General features: G+C 32.8%; 2 protein-coding genes across 2 annotated transcripts in view; both read right to left on the bottom strand.

The window, feature by feature from the left end:
• Positions 1-772: 772 nt before the first annotated feature.
• Positions 773-6,301, bottom strand: LOC122514713 (histone-lysine N-methyltransferase SETMAR-like). Its single transcript, XM_043631744.1, has 3 exons — positions 6,142-6,301; positions 988-1,367; positions 773-946 (listed from the first exon to the last, which is right to left on the bottom strand). The coding sequence occupies exons 1-3, from the start codon at positions 6,299-6,301 to the stop codon at positions 773-775; spliced, it is 714 nt and encodes a 237-aa protein (XP_043487679.1).
• Positions 6,302-6,920: 619 nt separating this feature from the next.
• Positions 6,921-21,303, bottom strand: part of LOC122514786 (UDP-glycosyltransferase UGT5-like) — a gene marked incomplete at its 5' end in the record, with an annotated part of 52,495 nt that continues 38,112 nt past the window's right edge. The window contains one exon of the mRNA XM_043631862.1: positions 6,921-7,234. Coding sequence (XP_043487797.1) covers positions 6,934-7,234 — 301 coding nt within the window. The remainder of the gene's footprint in view (positions 7,235-21,303) is intronic.

Consider the following 21,303-nt stretch of genomic DNA (forward strand, 5'->3'; position numbering starts at 1 on the left):
GTAGGTGGAGGAAGAGGAGGAGGAAAAGGTGGTGGAGGAAAAGGAGGAGAAAACGACCAAGCGGTTTCCAGGAGTCGGCAAGAGTAGCAACGAGTGACGTGTGGTCCGGCCAGTCCGATTCACTCAACCACGAACAAATTCCTTGATGACGTTGAGACCCTTTACTCTCTCCTTTTCTATTTCCCTCTCTTTTCCTCTCTTTGTATTTATTATATTGTTTGAAGTCTTTTTGAAATTTTGAAATACAAAAAAAAACCATCCGATAATGTTATCTTATAATTTGTCATATAAAGCAATCGTATTTCCATAATGTATTAAAAGGATGTAAAAAAGTAAAAGAAAGATAACACGAGTAAGTCGAAAAAAAGTTTCAATACTAAACATATATCTCCTAATAAAAGTAAAATTTAATATGAAAAGTGTGACAATCAATTCTTTTGTATTCTTTATCCAAACAAAGTTATGAGAGATTATTAGATGAAATTATCGATTTATTTAAAATTCTTTCAGTAGTCAACTTTTTAATAAATAGGTTTAGAAAAATGTTTATAGAAAAAATATGAAATTTGCTCTGATTCAAATATTAAAATAGATATTACGGGAAAATTAAATTGCTTCGTTTTTAAATATATAAAATGAAATTGAATGAAAAATTAAATAATTACATATCATTTGACATTGAGTATTTTTATTTATTATTTGGTTGTCAAAAAAGTTCCTGCTGCTTTTTACACTAAATTCAAACGCACTTTCATATTATTTCAAAAAAACTTTATTCAATCAAATATGTGTCATTTTGATCGACAACCTTTTTCCATTTTTCAGATAAAATATCTATTGCCTTGCTATAGGACTCTTGGGATATTTTACGAAAAAATTGCAACAAGTGATTTTCACAGGCCTCTTTTAAAGTCAACTTTACACCATTAAGAGAATTTTGAAAAAACTGAAACAAATAGTCATCTAATAGTATAAAATCAGGACTACTTCCCAACCAAGTTCTCTTAATTCTTGCCAAATCATCAAAGATGCATGTTGTCTGGCGTTATCATAATAGAAAACAACGCTTTTTCTGTTAATGAATTCTGATCGCTTTTTTTTACTTTCTTGTTGTAATCTTTTTAATTGCTGACAGTAAAGATCAGAATCAATTGCTTGGCCAGGTGCCAGCAGCTCATAACATACGTTGCCTTTCCAATCCCACCAAACGCATGGCATCACCTTCCTCGCCGTCAATCCCAGCTTTGCCATCGTTTGTGGAGCTTCACCTTGCTTCGACCACGATCTTTTTCGTAAATTTTTGTCGTAAATGATTAATTTTTTATCACTTGCTATTAGACGTTTTAGATATTTCGCAATTTTCTCATCTATATGCATTTAAAAATTACAATTTGAAATAATCATTATCCAGAGCATACAAAAATATTAGTAAATTCTTTTAGAAAGATAATTTTTTTTTATCGATAAGATTGTGCTACTGTGATATTTTTAACGTGATTATTCGAGAAGAATCGTCGACATATATTAATTTGTAAAGTTGATGGAAGGGCTTGAGCATAACTGTCCAAATAATAAAGACGAATTTCTCTTATGTACATAGATCTATTTTAAAGCGAACAGATCCGATGTATACCTCTATATATATGTATATGTGAAGGATGACGAAAGAATTATGTTACTAGTCGTGCTCGAGTTCACCGGCTTGGCTGACAGTAACGAACGATATCGAGAGGACGATGGTTACAAAACGACTTTATTATTTATATTGGATTCTCGAATGACACGAGTTCACATGCATCTAGGAAAAGTAGAGAAAGTAATATATATAGAAAACATAAATATGCTCGACGATGATAGTCGTGATATTTTTATTCTCAATTATCCTTACTCACTATTCCTACTCCGCATTTTGTTCAAAAGTTAATTCTTTTCATCTTCGATCTTTCGTCTTTTCATTGTAACAACTTTAATAAAATTTCTGCGGTCGTAGATATATTCGCATTTCTTTTTATACCATCCATCTCTCTTTCCCTCTCTTTTTCTATCCGAGTTTTACATTTGCGAAGTTTAACGAGATCGAGAAAGTGTTGAAAGCGTCGAAAAGCGGAAAACTGGTCTTCTTCTCTCTTTCTCTTTCTCTCTCCTTATAATATCCTACGAAGTCGAGCTTTTGCTCACTTGAAACTACTTCAGTTACCAGAAACTATACACTACCACAACGCAAAAGAATATCCGTCTATCTTTTAATATTTAAGAAGACTTAAGAAAGACTTAAAGAGTTTATATATCCAACTCCGACTTATTCCGATTGTGGAAGAGTAATTAAAAGAAAGTTCTGGAAAATTGTATAGGCCTACAAATTTATCCGTAACCATTAAATAAATATGATGATATAAAATAGAAAAAATCGAAATAAAATGAATACGTAACGAAATTATAATAATATGAAAACATAATAATAATAATAATATCGCAGGTAAAATTTCGATGATAAAAATTCGATAATATGTTACGAAAGCATTATGATAGAGGAAAGGAACTCGTATGTGTAAAAAAGAAAAAGAGAAAGAAAAGAAGGAAGAAAGAAACAGAGAAAAGGAGAAGAAAGAATGGAAAAAGGTAAAGAAGGCAGGTGGAAACCGACTAAACGATTCATCGCGGAGAGGATATTCTCTTTCGTCAGAAAGCACCTGTTGCCCTTTCCTCGGCTAATCCAAACGACGACCTTTCGCACGACGTTTCTCGCAAAACGATCTGAGTATTTCTTCCTTCTTCATATCGCACGTTAAATGATCGTCAGATACTCCATACTAATTAGAAGAGGACTTAGATGAAAGGGTTGCTTGTAGAGATTTAAATCGATCACCTGTTGCCTCTTTCTCATCGCCGGTGAGAAATTGAAATGAGTAGGTATATCGTTGAAAATATACGTTATCATCGATTCATTGCCATTAATATCGAAAAAATGATGTTTGTTTTTGAATTTAGATGGCCGCTGTAGCAAAGATTGGACATGTGGTCAAATTTGCACAGCAAGGCCATCTCTGGCTAACTTTAAGTAAACGAGTCTCATGGGTAATTCACTGAGATCTTTGGGTATTTCCTGAGACGGCAGATTCCAAGAATTTTGTATTAATATATTATACGCATGAAATTTTATACCTTATTGATCTCTTAAGGACTAAGATTATTATGTCAAAATCGAAAGTACCAATTTTTACATAATACGATAAACGAATAGAGAAAAATTTAGTTTAAATAGAAATGAAATTTTAATGAGAAAATAAGTGGTGTTAACGAAGATTATGTTAAATTAATAAGATATAATCGATTGAACTGTAAACATGGAAAATTTCCTGACCCTAAAATAATGCGTTCAAGTTTGGACCTTTTTCTCTCTTTCTATAAAAGTTTTTTCCTCATCTTTCACGTCAGTGTTATCACTAGTATTTCGAGAGAGATGATATGTTCGAAAGTTCAATAGATGCCTAAAAACGATAGAAAGTCGGAAGTAAATGGAACGGCTGTAAAAAGGGGATCGTAAAAGAGAAAAATACGGGTCTATTCAAATGCGAGCTGTATCGTTAATATTTTCTAAATGCCAGTGAGATTTATATTTCAAAGCAACTTGCGAAAAGCCAAACGACGAGTCGAAAAAAAAAAGATAAAAAACCCAAATAGAGTTCTGTACGTTAAATGAAATCATGTATGAACATTACTATAATATAAGATGTTAATTAATTCGACGGTCATCGTGCTTTAATTCTACAAATATAAATTGCGAAAAATCCTTGCCTAATTTGGTCTAAAACTACTATTTAATTATAGCTGTCTTTTAATCGTATTTATTCCGTTGCGCTTCATTTTATCCGGATACTAGGAATCTTTTAATTATGTCTAACGCTCTTTTTCTCCCCCACCGAACTGTTTATCGTTTACTTTCTTACGAACTCTCTTTGAAAATCCGGAAGCTTAATTGACTTTATTGAATCCTCTCATTTATTTTCTCTACAGCTGAATTTGTCCTTTCTCTCTCTCTCTCTCTGTTTTTTCTTGTCATAAAAAGAAATTAGCAAAAATGCAAGCATTGATAAAACATTTCTTCGATACTCTTCATCTTTAGTAAGCACGAAAGTAAATTTTAATTTCGTTATTCGAACGATCCATCGATTAGAATAAAAATAATCGCAACATGAGCACAATGTCATTGATTCACTTTATTCATTATATCTATTTTTGTGCTAAAATATTATTTTCATATTGCAATTAACCTATTTCCTTAGATAGTATATTTTGTTGCAAAATAACAAAAAGCATACAAATTAATTCATTATGTCCTCTCTTTCTCCCTCTCTTTCTTTCTTGTTTCGGTATTATCCGTGTATCTCGTTTACGAGGCTTTAACACAGACAACCGTTCACAGCGGAATTATCTCAAGCATATAATCATTAAATAGATTTTTATGCTACTTGTATCTACTCTTCCATGCAAGAAACATTACAAGTTGTCACGTGACGCAAGGGATTATTTAATTTTTATATTCGACAGTTGAACAAAAGTTGGCCCCGTTTCTCTCGCTCTGATTTCTTTTTTTACAATTCAAAAAATTTCATTTTAATAGGCCTTTCAATTCGTGGTCTTCCCAATCGAAACGAGTAATATGAATGGAAGTAATGCGCATACATAAGCTCAGCCAGTGGTCAAATCCCAGGCCGGTTTGATCACCCTCTTTGGACCATCACCCAACGCCCAAGGGGTAGGAACGAGTACGAACAGTACGAGGGTAAACCGCGTTCATGATTCAATCAACGAAGTTAAAGCGAGCGCAAAATAGTACCATATATCCCCGTGACAACCCTTCTGCATTTGTTCGAAAACGTTGCCAATCACGCTCTCTCGTTCACCACGATGATACCACGTTACTTCTCTCGTATAATTTTTCAAACCACAGTATGAACTCGCATCGGTGAATCTAAATTTCCATGCGTTGAATAATAACAAAAAAGCAAAAAATCCCCCGACAAATAAAAAGAAAAAATTAGAAAGAAACTTTACGAGAGGAGCAATAACAACAAAATACGTATTATCTTACGCACAAAATACTCAAACAATTCGATCGATTTTAATTAATAGCAATGAATTACAGTGACCTGTTTCATACCTCATCAAATGTCTTTTAAACAAATCATGGTTGTTGATTTATTGAGTTTTGCCAGTTCACAGATAGATAAAACATGGATGTAGGAAAGAGTACACGTACTATATATGTATATAACACATGTAGGAACATATTTATTCTATTGACAATTTAAACAATACCAGCAGAATAATCACGTTTTATATTCGAATGTAATAAACATTATATTTACAATACAAATGATATCTCGACCAAAGAGAATTTATCAAACGGTATATTTCATCCGTGATCGATGAGGGTAGAATATTTTTCTTTATCTCTAAAATAAAATGAAAAAATTTCATCATAAAAACTAACACTCGTGAGTTTTTTGATAACGATAACAACATGAAATAGTCAAATCGTATATTTTATTTCATTTCGATCGATACACAAAATATTGTCAAGAGACGAGCAACCAGCATCTAAATCTTATTCAGCATCTCGGTCACTCTTCTCTCTCTCTCTATCTTTTTCTTTCTCTCGAAAAAAGAGAAAAAACCAAACCATCACAAAATTCACTATTCTCGGAGTTTAGATATTTACGAGACACCGCGTCGCGTTTCTCACGACTCGGGGGAGGAGGGGGGAAATGTTGCGTGGGAAGCTGAATATGATCGATGAGATGAACGGTAGGTACGGAATAAAGATACGATATAGCTTGAGAAAGTGAAAAAGAGAGAAAGAGGAAAGAGAGAGAAAAAAGGAAAACTAGAAAAGCCAAACTCGAGCAGAAAGTGCCGCGCCGGCGCCACTGTATCGAGACTCACGGAATTGCGTTTAATCTCGCAAAGCTTGACGCAATCCATCTTTCTTGTCCTTTCAAGCAACCAAAAAAAAAAAGAAGAAAAACAGGCGTCGCCATCTTTAAAGTCTCCGGTTTTTTTCCTTTAATCTCTTCTTCTTCTTTTTCCCTACCGCCGTCGTTATCGTCCCTCGTAATGAACCAAGTTGTCTTTACCTACCTACGCCACTGCAAATACAGTCGTTGAAAATGTTTGCAACAGTCTCGGATCTCGCGCCACCGAGCTCCTTGTTATTGTTGCTTCTGCAACTGAGTAAAAGGCTGCACCTCTCGAAGCAGCCGGAAACTCGGCCACCTGGGAAATACCTCGTAATGCCCATAAAGCTGGCTCTCTCTTCCATACTTCTCTCTTTCTCTCTATTCTCTAGCTTCTTTTTCTCACCTATTTTCCCCCTTACAACTTCAATCTTACCCTCTCTCTCTCTCTCTCTCTCTCTTTTTCTTGTATCTTTCTTCATCCGTTCTACCCGTTTTCACACTTTATCTCTTTCTGTACTACTTTTCTTTCGTTTCTCTCTCTCCCTCATTTTCTTTTTATACTTTTCTACGTTTTTCTCATGCTTTTTTCATTTCTTTTTCGCTATCTTTCGACCACTAGCGAATACGAGTACTCACTTGCAACAATAGTGAGATGTGCATAGAACGAAAAAAAAGTCTCCAACTTCACTCGTCAAACAATGCATCGGGTACAGTCTCTCACACAGTCAGAGCAGCAATTTAGATCTCTTATGCGAATCGGTAGAGAATCATTAGAAAAGTACTTACGATCACTTGGAAATGAATGTACATTTTAAAAAGAGATTTAAAAGAGATTGTTTTAAATATTCTTATTTTATATGTTTATTTTCATAAAGACTTGATAAATTATGAACATTATTTAAAAATATATATTGTTCTAATGTATAAATATCTAATAGATTAAAAGAAAATTCTACAAAGTTTTTCATTTGTTTTAATCTCTTTTTTTCGATTTTTTATTATCATAGTCATGTTCCATCTTGGTGCTCGTCCCTTTAATAAAAAACTTGATCAGTCGATAAATAGCGTATAATATGAATAAAAAGAGAAGGATCAAAAATAAAATGACGTCTAGAAGGTGACGTTGATACCACGGTTGTTCCGCTGCATCGCTTCGAATATATGCTAAACCATTTCCTCTGCCGACATATTCGATCCACCATACTGCTGTCTCCAATGGACTCGATGGTCGATCTCTGAAAGCCTTTGAAAGCTTTTTCACATTATCCCTATACCTGAAACCAAACCAGAACATAAAAGATTAGCATTCCTTTAATGGAAAACGTTAATACATGTTTAATCGATTAAATAACGAATAAACAAAGTAGATGATATCGTTCGATGAGATTACATTTTCATTTTACGTTATTTTTATAATCATTTTTCACGTGCAAATATGTTAAATAATATTTCTGTAATGTAAATATTCCCTCCAGAAAATCTAATAATGTTGAAATTAATTCTACGAATAAATGAGAGAGAGAGAGAAAGAAAAAGAAAAAAAAAGAGAGATAAAGAGCTCGTGATGTTCGGAAAATCGATGTTTAAACGTTCTACGTGTTCTCTCTCTCTTTCTCTCTCTCCTTCTCTTTCTAATTTCAGGTTCTTCTACCAACCATTTTCTACACGACTCACGTTTGCTTGTCTGACCATTACGCATACTTTTACTACTGCTCCGTAAAACTTGCTTCACAACGATGTCCTTCAGTGGACGCAACCAAATAACGGCATTCTGTTTCACGCTCGTCCTTTCATGAATGTTACATTTGTGAACACGCAAGCAATCGTTGTTACAACAATTCGTGCCTTGCTCGCGTGCTATGCGAGTACAATGACATTTTAAAAAGGAATTAGAACGAAAGAACATAACGGAAGGTTATATTCTATTTATTGATGCTTTAGCATAAATATATGAATAGAATATATGAAATATGACAAACAAAATATTAATATCAAAATTAAATATAAAACATAGATTATAAATGCGAATTATTTTTCACGTTAAACGAATTTTATAACAGATAAAAAATAAAAACAAAAAATACAAATAAATAAGTACTTATATTTATATTTTACAATTTCACGCTCTACGAAATACATATATATGTATTTATATTTTATAATATTCACTATTCTATAAAATTCGTACGTATTGCAACATTTAATACTCTCTATACGAGTAAAACATTTACATCGATATCATCCATCTAATTTCTCTCGTATTACTAAAGAAAACTCGGTTTAGCAACTAAACACATAGTTTACTCTTTAGGATCAAAGTATGAGCCTGGAACACCTCAAACGAAACCAAATATCATCTATCCTATGTATGACATATATTAATGAAAGCAAGAGGGATGATTTCCAACGAGCGAGAAGATTGACGAATAAAGAGAAGAAGAGAGAGAGAGAGAGAGAGAGAGAGAGAGAGAGAGTGATATGCAGTAGGAGCTATGGAATAAAAGAAGAGAAACGTCTATTTGTATCTCTCTCTCTCTCTCTCTCTCTCTCTCTCTCTACCTCTTGTCCAAACACACTTACACACACCAGAACTCGCTCACTCGGATGAATCGAGACACACAATTTACCAATCGGTACTCTCCATTATTCGTGTTTACAGCTGCAGTCCGCGAATCAACCTGGTAGCCGTTATTTGCTTCGGTCAAATTCAGTCGCAACCCTGCGGCGGTTTTGAATTAACCATCAATTTTAAGCGCGTCGGACACCCCGTACGTTGCACCCCCTGTACCACCCTTAACTCTCGACGATCCCTCGCCACGGAGATATCGATGTTTTCATGTTATCGAATGAAGCTATAGGCCGAGGAAATTAATTCGTTACTCTCGTGATCGTCTTTCTCTTTCTCTCTCTCTCTTTCTCTCTTTTTTCTCTTTTGAGTTACATATCAATAAAGAAGATATCCCCTTTTAGATAAATCGGCTTCATTCTGGAACTACTCTTTACATTTTCAACGTAATATTTGACACTTGAAACACGAAAAAAACGTCAAAGATGTTAGAACGAGCAAACGTAATTTACTTGAGATTCTCTTTCAAAAGGGCTAATCAACTCGAGAACCAAGCTCGTTAACTTTGCCACGATAATGGAAATGTTTCGGATAAGGGTTCCAGCAGTAGATGGATAAGTATAGTACGTATGTACTTTAGTTTTCTTTGAGAACAACTTCCGTGACTCGTTCGTCTCTTTCAAGTTGAAATTTTCCACGAAAGTATTACCGCGATGATTGTTGCATTAATTTGAAACAATGTACGATAATGTTATTGCATTTACATAACTCTGTTTATGTAAATGAACAATTATTTTAATTGAAACTATTAATTTTTCAAGATCGTAAAGAACTATCTAAAATTTTTTATCGTTATCGATAATATAAAAAAGATTGGCCCAATATAAATGTCTTTAAATATAAAAAATCAAATCGATTAATTCAACAAGAAAAAACAATGTGTTAAATAATCAAAAATATAATTATATCACTATTATTATTATTTATATTTAATTTTAATTATATTATATATAATATATCACTATTATTATCTACATTATATGATACGATTACTATCATACTATTTCGCCGTTTTTAGATTTGTTTGCTTTCTTGTTCTGGAAAATCAGTCGACGAATTCGTTTCAACTACCAAGCTGGCACAACACAAAAAATTCAATAAACGAATGCATGGAAGAAACACAACGAACTACGAGTAATTATACAAACAAATTCCAAGAAAACTTGTTACTTTTGGAAATCGACCAATCCGTTCGTAATAGAAAAAAAATATAGATCAGGAAAAATAGTTGTAGGTACGAACGAATAGCGTAGAGTCTGCTTTTATGTCACGAACGGCTATTACTACTACTACTATTACTACCATCAACTACTACTATTACTACTACTATTATTACTACTACTATGATGACGAGAGAAGAGAAAACTCGAGAGTAGTGAAAAAGTAATAGCGGTCGCTCTCATTCGCTCGAAAAGCATCAAGTTTTTAAAAAGTTATATAGGCCGGTGAAGCTCACGCTCTTTTTGTGCTCCCGTGCACTTTTATGACAATTTTCGAAGCGCGGATTTGTATTAAATGCAACCTAATTACTCCTCCGACGGCACTGCTATTTACTCCGTATATTAATTAAAGTAAATACCGCGCACGATTAAGAAAGTACAAAATGAAATATCAATATTATTTATCTATATAAATATATTTAATAAGATAACCGCGCAACACGGTCATCCTATCGATAATTGTGTCAATTTATTGTTTTCAAAAATAAAGAAACGGTAAACCTAAAAGAGTTAGATAAGCTTTTAAAATATATGTACCTAACATTTGTATAGGATAAAATAAAAGAAAAAGAGCTAACATACTATTTGTCTTGAAACATAAATGAGAGAAACGCCGCTAAGGTTATCAAGAAAACTATCTAGAGGTATTATTATAGGAACACATAGTGGAAATAGTCGAACGTCGAATGTAATGGCTCCGATTATCTCGATCTCTCTCTCTCTCTTCTTCTCTATTTTCCTAGACCTCTCTCCGAAAAGAAAAAGAAGAAGAGATGATTCATCGGAAATAAATTTGGCAGATAAGAGAAGAACGTGACATGAAAGAGAGAGAGGGAAAGAGAGAAAGAGAGAAGTAAAGAACTGACCGATCTTCGTTGTTCGGTGTAATTGGACGAGCTAACATAGAACAAGAGAATGTTCTTCTAACTAGTTTCTTCTTTTTTCTTCTTATTGTAAGCGAGAGAGAAGGGCAAAGAGGCTAAACGTTGCCAGGATAGTTCGAAGGAAGTAACGTTATCGGAAGTTGTCTGAATTATTTAGTCACGAAAGTCAGAAGGCAGATGTCGCGAAAGTTACGGTAGAGAACCATTTCTAGTCCCATTTCGGAGGCCGGATCGTATCTCCAGGGGATCATAATTCCCACGATATCTTGAATCGTTGTCGCTCGGCTCGAGCTTTCTCTGTCTCTATCTTTCTCTGGCACGTTACAAACTTACTTTCCCCAACTTCCGACTTGTAACGTTATTACTGAGCCGCTGGAACCCTTACCATCTCCCTTTCCGACCATTCTACACTCCTTATTCTTATTCTGTGATTCGACACCACGAACGATTCGTTTCTCCCTCATGTCTCTTATTTCTCTCTCTCTCTCTCTTTTTCTCTTTCTCGAATTTAAATAACACAATATACCATTCTTGTTAGTGATGATTGTGATTTGGAATTCCTATAAATTTATTATTCCTAAAGTTAAAAATATTTAAATCGTAATTAGACAAATGTATTATTTTATTGAATTATATATATAAATTTTATTTTTAAAAAGAATCTACACGTAGCTCGATAAAAATAGATTAGAAACGTTTTCAACACGTTTCTAACGCCTATCCTTGTTCGTGTTTCTGAGCCGTAAAGAGCTGGCAGTGGGTCACAAAAATGATTATATACACTTTTCAATCGACCGACTTTATTTTGATTACGTGTAAAGTGTCACGAGATTGCAAGTAGATCGAAAAGAACTACTTCTGTGTTCTACATGAATTTATGAAAAATCTTTATTGATATCAACAACGATAAATTTACCTCTTATTTTTATTTATTATTATAGATTTAACAATAGCATTTGAGTATCATTCAAAAAGCAAGTTCATATTTTTATCTGAAAGTATACGATCATTTTTGTAAGTAATTCAAGAAACTTCTTTTGCTATAAAATAATAATAATTTCGATCTATCCTTTGAATTTAATTATCGAATTGAATGTGACGATTATTACGCTCGAGGGAGACATAATTCGCATGATATCTCCGCTCGTCGCTCTGCCAACAGCCCTACGTTATAAACTTTGAGACTTGTAACGTTATCATGGAGATGCAATGGGACCTTTCTCTCTTCTCTCACACATACACACTCTCTCTTTCTCTCTTTCTCTCTGTAACTGTCTCTAATAACTGATATATGCCGTAACTCGTGCGTACTACTCACGTGTTTTCAACGAAAAAGTTGACATGACACACGCATGCAGAGTTGAATTTCAGCTAGCGCGATCATTTAAACCTAAAATTCTGACAAGCTTTTCATCGAATATATTTCCTCTTCGAACGATCCTGTCGTGTTTTATATTTGAAATTTTGCCGTTCCGAAAAAGGAAACGATTTGACAATCGAAGCATTCGTATCAAAATGGATGTTACTAAATGTTACAATTCCAAAGTTCGAAAGTAAATCAAGTACAAAAGCCCGATTTTAACAGTTCCTCAATCGTTCAAAACTGGTCATCAAGCTAAACGAATTACTTTTCATATATCGTAATGATAAATAGAATAAATTTCTATATGTATTTATATAGTATATATATATGTAAGTATATGTATTTCATTTAACGAAATGTTTTACGATGATAGTAAAATTTTCTCTTTTCTCATTGAAAATAATTATGAATATCAAAATTTTGTTATGAATCAAAATTTGCGCCATCCATAAATTGAGGACATTTTAACTTTCAACAAAAAGGGTAGATTCGCGTTGTTAATTCAGTATTTCCGGATAATACATTTCCCACTCATCGATCGACGATATCTAATTGGTGTAGTGAGAAATTATATACTATGGGGACCGGAAAGTAATCCATTATTTTGTAGTGTAACATTTAACATTAAAACAAAAAAACTATTACTACAAATCACAAAATATAATTTCTATCATTTTTTACCATCTCTTTCCAAATATTTGGTAGATTTTCAATGGCCATTTTGTAAACACTTTGTGTTTATGAGTTAAAATATTGTATTAGGTGACTTTCAACACCGTTTACATTTCAGAATGTTTTTTTTCTCTAGAAGTACTCCACAGATCAAAAAAGATGATAGTCGGACGGAGAAATATCTAATAAATACAGCGGATGTAGTATATGTATATTTGTATTGTCGTGAACTACTCCTCACTTCCGTACTGTGCACGCACTCGTACACGTGCTCTCTCATTCTGCCTGGTATAGGAATACAATCCTTTTCGACTTCCACGTTATAAAGGCTGAAGAAATTGATTCAAGAAAGACACGCTTTAACTACCAATGAAAATGCAACTGCAAATCAGCTAGTTCTCGACTCTTATTACGATTACCTGCTCTGCTTTCTTTATTTCTTACTGAATTACGTAAACTGATATACTAACTAAGAAATATATCGACGGTATCGGCTGAATTATACCAAGTAATTGTAACCATTGAATTATACTAACAAGCTGTAACGACTGAATTGTCAAAACTTGCTGTGACTCTCAATCGTAACGATTTCTCTATCAACTGGTCATGTCTCTCTATCTATTAACTCGCTTGTAGCGATCTTGACCCGCTAGTTATAAGTCATTTCCCTCCAAAGATGGACCAGTACGACCTTGGAGAAGGAGTAATAATAGAAAATTTTCATTTTCCAAAATTCTTGGAAGCAGGAATGGAATTTCAAAAATGATGACCATAAAAATATTGAGAAAACGATTGGAAGCTTTATTAAAGAAATTCTTTACTGAAAAACTTCTAATGTTATTATTTTGCTAGGTTTCAATAAATAAAAGTAAATGATCCTTCGAATATTCCACCATTTGTATAAAAGTTAATCTTAATGTTAATCTTAATTTTGGAGTCGGAATAGGTGTTCGATATTTGAAAGTCATTGTTTTTTTCGATTAACATTGTCGTATACTATCCACTTCTCATTTGTTGACAACTTTTAGAGCTTCTCCATAAATTTTGTTAATGGTTTTCGTAGCCTTGATATCATTTAATTCTTCATCCAAAGAAAATAACATCCAATAAGCAAATGGTGGGTTTTTTATTTCGGACCTAGAAATTGTGTCCTTAAGAAAAAAAACTTTATTCGTGCGAAATATATAGTAGGCAAATAATTCTACAAAAAAACAGCTCGTAAAAATTTTTATTCCACGGCGTACGAATAAAGATTAATTAAAATTATACCATCTAAAAATAATGGTTTTCTTTCCAGTCCTCCCAATATAATTATTAAAAATGAATAGAAAATAGTGTTACTTCGATATAGAAAAACATCAAATTGGGAAAATCTACATGACATTATCTCTAAATAATATAATATTACACGACAAGTTATGCAAGTGTGATCGAAAGGGCACTGATCGATACTAGATTTCTATAATTCTTTAGTTTCCTGAAATAACGAGCCCCTTGATCGACATTTGAAAAACAAAAAATCAGATCTCGTTAAAATTACTCGTTACGTATACACATTTATGTATTATTACGTTATGTATGTATGTATACACATACGCATATATACAAGTTTACAATTTATGAAGTTTTAAAATTCGTATCGCCTATGGGATAATCGCTGCAATGTTACGCGTTGATCGTTTAGCAAACTAACTAAGCTTACAGCCTCGAGGCTTTTATTAATTGGATCGAAAATAGAACAGTTCTTTGCTCTTATATATCCTTAAATATAATATAGAAGTTTACCGAGTGTTTTATCTAATACGAACATTAGAAATATTTCTGTTCATTCTCTTGATATAAAAACATGTTGAACAAAGAAATCTAATTAATAATCGAATTTTTTTTTGGCTTCTTTTGTCGAGATTTCAAAATTATCGTTTTTATTTTATAATATAAAAAAACTTTTTTATTTATTTTTATTACCATAGTATTATTATGCATACAAAAAGAACGAATCTAAAGATATAAATTTCAACTCTTCCTATAAATTTAAATACAAAAATTCAATATTGAATTATTTCGATATAAAATATTTATTTCGTAAAGTTATAAAGTTTAAAATAATTTTGCCAAATTCAATACATTTATGAAAATTTTTCTAATGCCCTCTTTAGATAAAATATACTATATATATATATATATGATATTTACAAACAGATATCATAAAAAGAAGTTGATAATAAATGCATAAAATAATAAACAAAACCATATTAATTATCTTTCATTTGTTATTTTTTCTCACAACTAAATGAATTCTATATCTAAGGAATTTACTTCTTCAAAAATTTTACTTTTAACTTACAATTAAAGAAATCCTATTAAAAGATCTCCATCGTAAAGTACCGATTTGTTACATATGACTGAACCAACAATAAAGTGGTCGCATAATAATTCTCAAGATTATTAAATCGATTTCTACGTCGAATCGCCAGCGAACTAAATCATTAACTGGTTGAATGATAAGGTACGTAATAATGAAGATGAATAATAATAGCATCAGTCAGCTAGTCGAAGCGTCTAATAACTTCGAATGCGGTTTGATTCGAAGCATGTAAGAAAGAGAGAGAGAGAGAGAGAGAGAGATAGACATAAACCTATATAGATATATAATGCATATATAAAGGAATAGAGAGAGAAGAGGAAGAAAGGGGAAAAGTAGGGGAAAAGAGGCCGAAGATTTAATCCGAGATTAATGAAATGCAGCCGATGGGTGCAGCGAGAGAAAACGAAGAAAAGATAAAAGTAAAAGAAATGGCCGAGCGAGCTTCCGCTGAGAGGGAGAAGAAGAAGAAGAAGAAGAAGAAGAAGAAGAAGAAGAAGAAGATAGGGAAATGAAGGGGAGAAAAGAGTGCGACGAAGTTAAGGAGCCGCGACGGATTTACACCGTCTACGTCCTTTTGAAATCCTTCCAGCAGCAGTCTAGTGGTGCACAGAGAAACGTACGTCCATGACAGAAAAAGAGAGAGAGAGAGAGAGATAGAGAAAAAAGAAAGTGAGAGAAAGGAAGAGAGGAGAAAGTAAAATGTATGAAGAAAGTGGTAAGGAGAGAAAGAGAGAAGACGAGTACGGCGAAATGGCCCTCAGGCCCCGAGCTCCGATCCAATTAGATTTTTAATAAAAGTTTACCCATCCCGCCGTTCTCTATCCTGGCTCGGTCTATTCCGCGAGTCACGTACCGGTCTGCGTCCCTACGGGCTGAGAAAAAGATTAACCGGTTCCCAGGGAAACCAGCCTTTTGACACCGACCTCTCGCATGGCCCTTCGTCGGTGTCGGATTAAGAACTTCTCAGGCCAAGTGTTACCACCACTATCATCTTCCCCATGAAGGGAACTTCACCACTACCACCATCTTACTCGCTTCAACAATTTCCGGCCACGAATCCAGAAAACTATCGTCGAACGATGATACTCGTAATACTTACTGGACCAGAGTATATTCCCTGAGCGATTTTCTAAATTAATTGCTCAGGTATTTTTACAAAATGTTTTATAAGGCTTTTCTCACCTGGAAGATAATAAAAAGATAACTAAAAATTAATTACCCGAGAATTTTATGATCCAGCTAATGTGTTTTTTTTTTGTTCTTTCAAATTGTTTTTCTGTTTTTAGATAAAAAAGATAGTTTAACAAATTTTATCATAATTTTCGCATTCAATGTACCAATTGTACGAATCAAAAAAATTACAATAATATTAAACGATGATACTCGTGATACTTGCTGTACCAGAATATAATCTTAAAATGATATTCTAAATAAATCAAAGACGTAATCTTTTCTAAATGTTTTAGAAACATTTTTTCCGTTTAAGCCGATGATAATAAAAAGATAACTAAGAAAATATAAACAAGAATTTTATGATCTCATTTAAGTTTTGCTAAGACCTAATTTTCTTTTCCTTTTTTTTAGAAAAGACGGGACGTAGGAGAATATTGTCTACGATTTTAAACGAGAAAACGAACGTATATTGTTATAAACGTTTGAAGATTATCTTCTAGTCTTGCTGTTTGTACAGCTACCGTGTAAAACCTCGTGCGGTGTTAATTTTCCATAAAGATATAACTCCGTGTATGCGATAGAGTGAGTGAGAGAATAAGAAGGGGAAACTAGATGATGGTAGAGAAAAATAATCGTTTATTATGCATTATTATGAGCAATAAAGTCCGAGACGCGAACGAACGAACGAAAGAACAAGCACGTGGATTCCATAGAAGATACTTTGCTAGTACACAAGTAAAATGTTCTTCGTGTGGTATATAAACGCTTGATTTAGATTGCACCGACAATGTGCACGCAGTACTTTAACCATAATGCTTCATTCTACCTCTATTTCTCTCTCTCTGTCTCTCTCTCTCTCTCTCTCTTTCTCTCTCTTTCCTTCATTTTCTACTTTAACTTATAAGTTTGTAATGTTTTATTTTTGCTATTATAAAAACATTCTAATCGACTGAACTTACTTCCATGTTTTAAATAATACTTTAAGAACTACGATAATTTCTTTTTATTATTTATTTCCAATGTTGAAATAAAATTTTAGTTCCATATCTATCATCACCTTATGTTGAATTGTTCATAATTTTTTTCTATCCTTCGTGTTTTAGTACCGATGTATGTATAGCTATTTATTTTATTAATGTATACAACTTTTTTTTTCTTTTTCTAGCAATTAGTCCAGGTTCTAGAAAAGGATTGTGGTTCAGCTTGTTATAATGTTTTCGCTCAAGATTTTGTATAATATTTAGTTCTTATATCTACTTAATTATGTCATATATAAGACAGGATATTTAGAACAGGTCAACTAAAAGATTCTTTATTTTTGGTTTTATAGAAATTATGCTCAGTACGATACAATAATGCATTCTTATATGCGCTTGAGAAAAAGAATATGAACATAAAAATGCAGTCCATCTTGAACCTTTTATTTCTTTTCTATTTTTAATAAAAAAAATATGACTTTTTATAGAGGAATACCACCAGACATATTTGTTTTAATATTTAACGTATAAACAATTTTTCGATATGGTAATCTAATACTTTTTGATTTAGAATGGTACAAGAAATCAATTCATACAAACTATTACATTTTTAAAATAACCGATAACCTTAAGATATAAAAGAATGTCGCCAAGAAAAAATTATTTCTACCATCAGATGTGTTTTTAAAATTAGCGTAACTTTGTCTTGAGTACTTTTTTTATAAAACCAAAAATAACATAATTATTCAAGCGGCTTATTTTAAATGCCTTATGTAAAAAAATCTACTCGATAAAATATATTCCGTGATACATTTTCTTGTTTCCTAATAAACTTCGGTTGAATCAAATTTGTCGCATTTGCCAAGAACCCGCAAATGGAAGTACATTTACGGTCGTTGCCATTACAAGGACGAATAGTTGAAGAGGTAAGGATAAGATAGCGAGAGAGAAATAGGAAGAGAGAGAAAGAGAAATAGAAAGAGAGAGAAAGAGAAAGAAGAGTATTGGAGAACTCGATCGAGGTGATCTTTCATGCGAATCTGTTGTGGTCGCTGCAAGACGATCTGCATTTGGAATCTTAAAGGCTCCGCCATAGACCGTACGAATCTTTATGGTCGATTTGTTCTTGGAGACGGCCGGTCTACGCTTCTCCAAATAAGTATTTCGAGTTGGAGAATGGGCGGGATCCTTGGCAACGGCTGCCGATGCATATAGATCGGCTACCCTGTCCCTGACACCAATTCTAAATTATCGCATACCGTAAAGGCAGGGAGACATAAAATCTACGTACACAGAAGCGAATGGCACACCGGGTGTCCGAACAATCCTCGATCGTTCTCCTTCGAAACGAGAAAAAGATTTTTCGAGAATGCTTTTACACTCCGTTGGAATTCACATTTTTTGCCTTCCTTTTTTTTCCCCCTATTCGTTTACTTTGATTTCGTTTAAGTTTGATTAAATCCTACGACGAGTTTCATCAACATTTCTAACCGATAGTCATTCGTAATATCCTATAATTGCACGTAAATACGTGATTCTTTCAAATAAATTTCTAATTCGTGATAAAAGAATGACGTATATAGAAGAGATTAACAAAGCGTAAAAGTCTAACCAGACGGTAGGAAAATTCTGTTAACAGTTGATAACAAGAAATCGATTCATTTCGATATCGGGCAATAACCGATATAAATCGGATAGCAAAGTGCCCTATCGGTTATCGATCTTGGCAACTATAGTTTCAGAGAGATAGTGGAAACTATAGGTAATCGATAAACTCGTTGCCAACTATATGTAAGACACGATATAAAACATAGCTATCGAACATCACTATTCAACTGAGTATTTAATATCGAATGATATTTAATTGCATTATTTATAAATTTAGTTTCAAGGTATTCAAATCACTCGATTTATTGATTTTATATTTTGTAAAGTAACTCATACACACGTAAACGCACAATGCATATATTACTTATATCATATATTGTATTCTCTTTACGCAGATTCATTACATGCACATGCGCGCACACGCACATATACAAATAAATTCATATGCTATATAATGTATTCTCTTTACGTAGGCTTATACATGCGCGCAAATGCACACATACACACACATAATTCATATATTACATAATACATATATTATATATTGTATTCTCTCTACGTAAACTCATTACATATACACATGCACACGCAGAAGATATATACAAAGATAGAAAGCCGATCTAATTCCCAGGAGGTTCCTCTCCTTCGTTGAGTAGTAGACGGTTACGGTGGTCTGGAAGATCCAATCGCTTTTCGACGCTATACGTCTTTGTAACTCGATAAGTCGCCCGAGTAATACCAAGGAGAGGTAAGAGGAGAGAAAAAAAAGAGGAAGAGAGTGAGAGAGAATAAAGCAAAGTAGGAAGAAAATATCGTCGTCCAGCAAGAACGAAAATAGAACCTCGAAGATTCTCAAGGATGCGGCAGAGCGATATCGAAATTCGAAAATCTGACTCTCCCTGTAAAATATTGAAACGTAGACTTCTCTCAAGTTCAGGTGGCGTTACGATTTGGAGAAGCGTTTCAACGAAGAAAGACGAATGTCCCCTTGAAATTTTCTCTTTCAAACTTGCGAACTTGTGAATAGATTCATAAACACCAAGAACATTTTTATGTAATTTTGGCTGACAGTTTTTTTTTTAAATTTCATTATTTTTCCTTTAGTATCATATCTTCTTTCAAATTATCTTTATAAACTACAGTTGTGAACATTTTTAACGAAATATTAACGTATGAAGACTAATTTTAATTGATATAAATAACAAGGCAGATGAAAATATTAAATATACATATAATAATTGATGTATCATAAATTTAATAAATTCTTATTATAATTTAATTTATTTTAATCATTTTTTTATACCAAATGAGAAATTATATAATCTGCTATCTTTTATACTGGAGAGTATATTTTAAATATTAATAACAAGGTATAAATATTCTAAAAATGCTTTCTAAAATTAATATATGTTGCATAATAAACTAAAAACTTTTCAAACTCGCTGATATGTTTAGATATTGTAAACTTTTCGAATAAGTAGTTGATATAACTTGACTGAACGTTTTAGTAATATCAAAGGTTAGAGAAGAATTCAAGAAATCGAAAGGTCTAGTAAAAAGAGGAAGGAACATATGACAACAGTTTCAGAGATATAACCGAACGAGATAAGAATCCTGATATCTTATCCTACCTCGGAAATTTCAGTGAGTCTCTTTGGAAACACGTGGTGTGACGATTTAAAGCGGAGGAACTTTTCTTCGTGACTTAAAAGAAGTTTTCATGTTCGATTCTTTAGGACCACATTTGAAAAAAAAAGTTCTTCATACATTTCTCGAATCCACTTTGCTGAGCAAACAATCAATTCATAGTCATTTTTTATTGTTAAATTTCATTATCGTGTATTTAATTGTACAAATCATTTTGATCCACTTAAACTATGACAAATTATTTGAATTGAAATTATTACATAAATACCGGCTTAAATTTTATATTTACATTAAATTGAACAATTGGAAAAAGAAAAATTATCGATCATAGAAAGAATTATTCAAATATGAAATAATATAATCTCATTCCATTTAGAAATGCGAAGCGAATCAGGTTTTTTTTTCAATTTTACAGATAATGTAATTACATTAGTTCGTACTTTTCATTTTTATGAAAGAACACAATTTTTATCACATATTTAAACATGGAAAAGAATTGATTTAAATATTGGTTATAACAAAACTCATCTATAAAAAGCTTTGTATGGGTTATATTGCATACAAATCAGTATTAGAAAATTTGACCTCAATAATTTCACTTTATAGTATATATATCTCAATAGATTTCAATTTCATTTTATACCAAGTCCCCAATGTGTTTTTACGTGACAAAGAGAAGGCGACTCCGTATGTGAAAAGTTTTTATTTTGTATGTTTCCAAAAAACAAGCTCAACGAGTTTTGCAAAAATACGTTCGTCCAGTATGCTCTTGTTTCCTCTTTCTATCTCGCAGGTCACCGACGGATGT

This window comes from Polistes fuscatus, unplaced genomic scaffold (assembly GCF_010416935.1).
Source record: "Polistes fuscatus isolate 324 unplaced genomic scaffold, CU_Pfus_HIC Scaffold1, whole genome shotgun sequence".
Lineage (NCBI taxonomy): Eukaryota > Metazoa > Arthropoda > Insecta > Hymenoptera > Vespidae > Polistes > Polistes fuscatus.

Bases quoted from the DNA above. Each gene is read 5' to 3' on its own strand.
- LOC122514713 (XM_043631744.1), bottom strand. From the start codon at position 6,301: ATGGGCATTACGAGGTATTTCCCAGGTGGCCGAGTTTCCGGCTGCTTC. The intron at 1,368-6,141 runs GTAGGTAAAGAC...AAATGCATATAG, and splicing joins CTGTATTTGCAGTGGCGTAG to ATGAGAAAATTGCGAAATAT. The intron at 947-987 runs GTAGTCCTGATT...TATTTGTTTCAG, and splicing joins TAAGAGAACTTGGTTGGGAA to TTTTTTCAAAATTCTCTTAA.